This window comes from Photinus pyralis, unplaced genomic scaffold, assembly GCF_008802855.1.
Source record: "Photinus pyralis isolate 1611_PpyrPB1 unplaced genomic scaffold, Ppyr1.3 Ppyr1.4_LG5, whole genome shotgun sequence".
Classification (NCBI taxonomy): domain Eukaryota; kingdom Metazoa; phylum Arthropoda; class Insecta; order Coleoptera; family Lampyridae; genus Photinus; species Photinus pyralis.
This window is the reverse complement of record NW_022170596.1, coordinates 11,076,699-11,081,558: the sequence shown is the minus strand read 5'-3', so window position 1 is coordinate 11,081,558 and position 4,860 is coordinate 11,076,699. Positions and strand designations below refer to the sequence as shown.

At 35.0% G+C, this 4,860-nt stretch overlaps 1 protein-coding gene across 1 annotated transcript in view; it reads left to right on the top strand.

The window, feature by feature from the left end:
* Positions 1–4,251: 4,251 nt before the first annotated feature.
* LOC116171081 overlaps positions 4,252–4,860 on the top strand; it is a 194,677-nt gene continuing 194,068 nt past the window's right edge. The window contains exon 1 of the mRNA XM_031487750.1: positions 4,252–4,850. Coding sequence (XP_031343610.1) covers positions 4,729–4,850 — 122 coding nt within the window. The 5' untranslated portion in view covers positions 4,252–4,728. The remainder of the gene's footprint in view (positions 4,851–4,860) is intronic.

Here is a 4,860-nt window from a genome sequence, read left to right as displayed (position 1 = left end):
CGCAAATGGACGGTTCCCGTTAGAATCTACGGGCACTTGTTTTCAGAGAATCTGACTCAAAGGCTACACTTTACTACGAGCTTTCTTATTTCTTACACGCACCGTATTGGATTTTTACGGAATGAAATAGAGGACAAAGCAATAATGCCGTGACACACTCTACAGCTATACTATAGGTACTTTTACCTAGATGTACAGGGTGTAAATCGAAAAGTGGAACATTGCGCAAAGAAAAAGTTATTTCCCATGTTAAACGCCTATGTTCCACTTTTCGATTTACACCCTGTACAAGAAAAATTTCAAAATCAAATGTTTTACATGCATTTCTCAACAATACATTTACGGGTAATAGATTTTACTGAATCAACATGGCTATGCATTCAAAGCGATTTCTTTTATTGTCCTCTAGCTCATTCTGTAAAAATACAATATGGCGTTCATAAGAAATAAGAAAGTAACAGCCTGTCCATTTTCGATCGTTTAAGTTCATGAAAACGAAATTTAATTTCCAATGCGTTTTTTAGTCACAAAAAGGGGTAACTTTATCCCCATTTAACCTATAGGTACACTGTATCTCTCATCGTTACGGAGATTCCAATGGTGACCGCGAAATTGAACCACCCTCTTAAATTAAAAGGGCATCCATATACTGCGATATACCATTGAATAAAAATTACGGAAGGAAACCTATAAAGATCGACGAAAATAAAACTCATCGAAACTATTTCGTAATTGGAGTGAAGTGGTGCTTAAAACCCAATATCATAAACGTTATTGCGAATGTAATACTGTTGAAGAAGTTAACGGCATCGATAAAAACTAATACAGCAAAACGTTTACCTTATTCGAACATCGTACGTGATCAAGTATTGTTATAAAGCTAAGTAAACATCGCAACCTTGCCCCCAGCTAGGTTATAACCATTGTTACATAAGGACAGGCTACAGACGCAAAATACGATGTTTAATTTGTTTTTAATTATTTGTGTATTAAGACGTAGTACCTACCCATTACTAATCGGTAATAACAATATGTGAGCATTAGCTATATAAATGAGAACAATGCGTTGTTATTAGTTTGAAAAGTTGCTTGCAACATCAATTAACGTAATGGTCGTATTGCAAAGTAGTGAATTAAGTTGTCTAAAGGTCGACAAACTTCGACTGCAATTACATAGTTATGCTTATGATGTACTCAATTGCATAAATGAAGCCGTTTTACGAATGAATAGTTTTTCGAATTATCGGCTAATAAAGATCACCCCGGAAAATAGTACTCGGCGTTGATCGCGTTAGTGAATGAGATTGCACCTTATGGACTATGGAACATCGGAGAAAAGTCAACCATTGGCGGGATGAGAATCGAGAATTGGACGTATTATTTAATATTCTTTCTATTTTTCGCAAAAAAACTAAAACAAGTTGTAAATCAGCATAATTATGCATGATGAAAGCGCATTTTTGGTAATACAGATCAATATTTTATAAGCAGGTTAAAATTATCGATTTCACGAGTAATCTTAACTCAAAAGCCTAATCTACACTATAGCAGAAATCATTTAGTGAAAATTTGAAGTCTCTAGCTATATTGTAATTGCTAAGATCTCGGGCGGACAGCCAGACAGCCAGCCAGCCATAACGAATATAATTTTTTCAAAAATACGTTAACAATGACTGGCAATAGTACAAGAGTGTATTTTAGGTGTTCATAGGGTGAAAGTTTACACTATGTTTACAATTGTAGGAATTTCTAAATTCGCAATAAACAATACGCATCTCTCGTGCTTCAACAGACTGGTTGATCCTTTAAATCTTACGTTATCAAATAAAGGCTCCAGAACATGCAGCCTGAGACAGTTTCCGTGTCTCAATTTTGAGATTTATCTCACTTGAACTTCTCATGGTCAATAAATAAACGATCAATCGCTGCCTAATATTTTGTAGAAATATGCATACGTGTTAATCTTGTCAATTCCCTGCAAAGAAAAAACTTCGTGATTGTTTACAAACATCAAGCGTGAATGTTCTCTTTAAAAAACAACGTCCATTTAAATTAATAGTTGATAATATACATATCAATATTATCACTTTTAAGAGGCTAAAATTGCATTAAACATAATTTATGGTTGGGATGACATCTATTCAAATTAGCTTGTGTCAACTTATCGAAACATTGGCATCGATTGATAACCCCTGGCGTCACCGTGCATTTTGGGGGTTATCGCTGAGGTTATTTAGCAATAAAGTAGGAATTTGGTACGTATTAAAGGTGAATGTTAATAGGCCAAGTTTACATTTTTAAAGGGGCACTCGTGGCAGTTTTGAGATATATAGTTGGTTGCGGATGAACGCCATATTTTGCTTTACAATAATTATTATTGGACGAATAGGAAGCCCGCTATTGTACACTATGTCTCCCGATTGTTTGGTCCTCTCCTGTAAAAGACAAAAAAATTTCGAATTGAATGTTGAGCTGCTGGGGAACAGCCCTGCCTAGCTGGAAACCAACTGTGACATAATTTTAGTTTCGAAAAATCAATGATGCTTTGAAATTTTCAAAAATCGTTTTTTAAATATCAATAAAGTTGGGGACGAGATACGGACAATTGGAAGTCCGAGTAAACGAGTCCTAGGCGTACTTTGATTTTTTGTATATTTTTATTATTTAACTGTTTTTTAGGGAATCGGAAAAAAACTTACTTAAAAAAACTGTTCAAAATAGAATATAATGAACGTGTAGCAAATTTGAAGCCGATAGTCACTTCAATCAAAAATCCGCAATTTACCTAAATTAGATAATATTTTAAATAAAATATCGAAGTGTTCCTATCGCCTTCAAATTTGCTACACGGTCATTACATTCTATTTTGAACAGTTTTTTTAAGAAATTATTTTCGAATTGCTTAAAAAAATGTAGTCACAAAAACATAAAGCAATCAAAGTAGGCCTAGGACTTTGCAATTTTGCACGTTTGATCAGTTTTTTATTCTGAACAACTTTCATAAAATCTGTGCGTATCTAGTCCCCAAACGCACTTTAGTGGCACGAAAAAACGTTTTTTGAAAATTTCAAAGCCACCCCTGATTTCTCGAAACTAAAATTATTTCAGAAATTAGTTTTCCTACCAAGCAGGGCTGATCCCCAGTAGTTCATAATTCAGTTCGGACATTTTTTGTCTTACAACAGGCAACCCAACATTCGGGACACATTGTATGTATTGTTGTGTTTATTTTGTTTTAGTTGTAACTTGAAAGAAATTATAGAGCGTCTGGATGTGACAATTTTGTTTAGTTCAATTAATTAACCGGGGGGGTTATTAATAATTTGAGACACAGGATTGCGTAAATTTCATGTTATAGTTTTGGTTCAATTTCTTAGAAGTGTTCTGTTTTTATTTTATTCCTAGAATTTTTTTTCGATGTAAATTTCTTTTTTAAATTTTATTTGCCGTTAACGAGGTATAGCGCGAAGTAGAGATAAGGTTCTTCGCAGAATTGCCGGGCGTACGTGCCGTTTGGCAAGAAGTTGAAAAATCGACGCTTCGCGTGATTGGCGGGCGGGATGTTGAAGAAAGGAGAAGGGCTTTTGGCTTAAATAGGAAATTTTTGAAGAGAGCGGGGCCTTTTGGTCGTGAAAAAGCCAACCGGCGCTTCTTCGGTTACGTTATTTTTGAATTTTGTGGAAGATTCTTGCGTAGTGGATCCAGGTTTAATTTGAATTTTGTTTGCCGTTTAAGAAGAATTTTTGAAAAGTTTAAGAAGTTTGTCGCCGTTCTGTTTTTTGTTTTATTTTGCGGAAACACGGAAGTTTTGAATTTGTGGGTACCCGAAGAGAGAAGACGTCGGTGTTTGAGTGTTTGGTTTGCGTGTTTGTGTACGGATACCTCTTTTTATCGGAGTACGTTTTTCGGACTAATTTTAAAAGTAAGTAGTAGTTAGTGGTTTGTTTTGTCTTGTTTTTTTTGTAATGTTTGAGTAATTTGTTTTTTTTTTTGTGTGTGTTATTTATTTGTTTAAAATTGTAACAATTTGTAAAACAGAAATTTACGCAATTTTTTGTTTGAAATTAAACCAGTCATTGCAATCCAGGTTTTGTTTATTAGAGTCAAGGAGAGGTAATTGTCGGCGTCTCTTACGTTGTTTCAAGTTGTTTAAATCTGGGGGTAAAGTTTCATATTGGAATTTAAGGATTTGGTTAAGCCACCTATTTATGTCATTGTTGGAATGCTGTAGGGTGGCAGAATCCAGCTGGACCTTGAGATGCGGGTAAAAATTTGTTTTCATTTTAATTACAACTGAGCTAGCTAGAGGTAAATCGTGGGATTCCCAGAAGTGAAGGTTAGGTCTCACAACAATAATTTGGCGCCCAAAAACGTGGGGCAATTTCAGGGAAACGCGAAAGTAGGTAAAAATTTTGTAGGTAAATTCAGATTAGGGTTGTTTTGTCGTTCGGGTAAAAAGTTATTTTGGTACCCAGACATGTCATTTTTCAGGGAAAAGAGGTGTCCATTGTGGAGGTTAATTGTTATAGGAATTTGTAGGATGCGTAGGCGTAGGAACTTGTTAAAATGTGACAGGAAGAATTTGGTAGGGTGTTTTTGCAATTTAAATTAGATTAGGATGTTTAGGATAGGATTAGTTACGGGGTAGGTAGTGTTAGAATTAGTGTTAGGATTTTTTTTTGGAACGTGATTTTTATTCAAGACGAGAAGAAAGAAGAGTTGTTCACGATGGGAGTGTCATCTATTCAGGCAGCGAATTTTGCGGTGTTTATAGAAGCGATAAGGGAGTTGAAGAAGGATTTGGGCGAAAAAATGGATGAAATGAAAGAGGAAATCAGACAAGACATAGAATTAATGAGA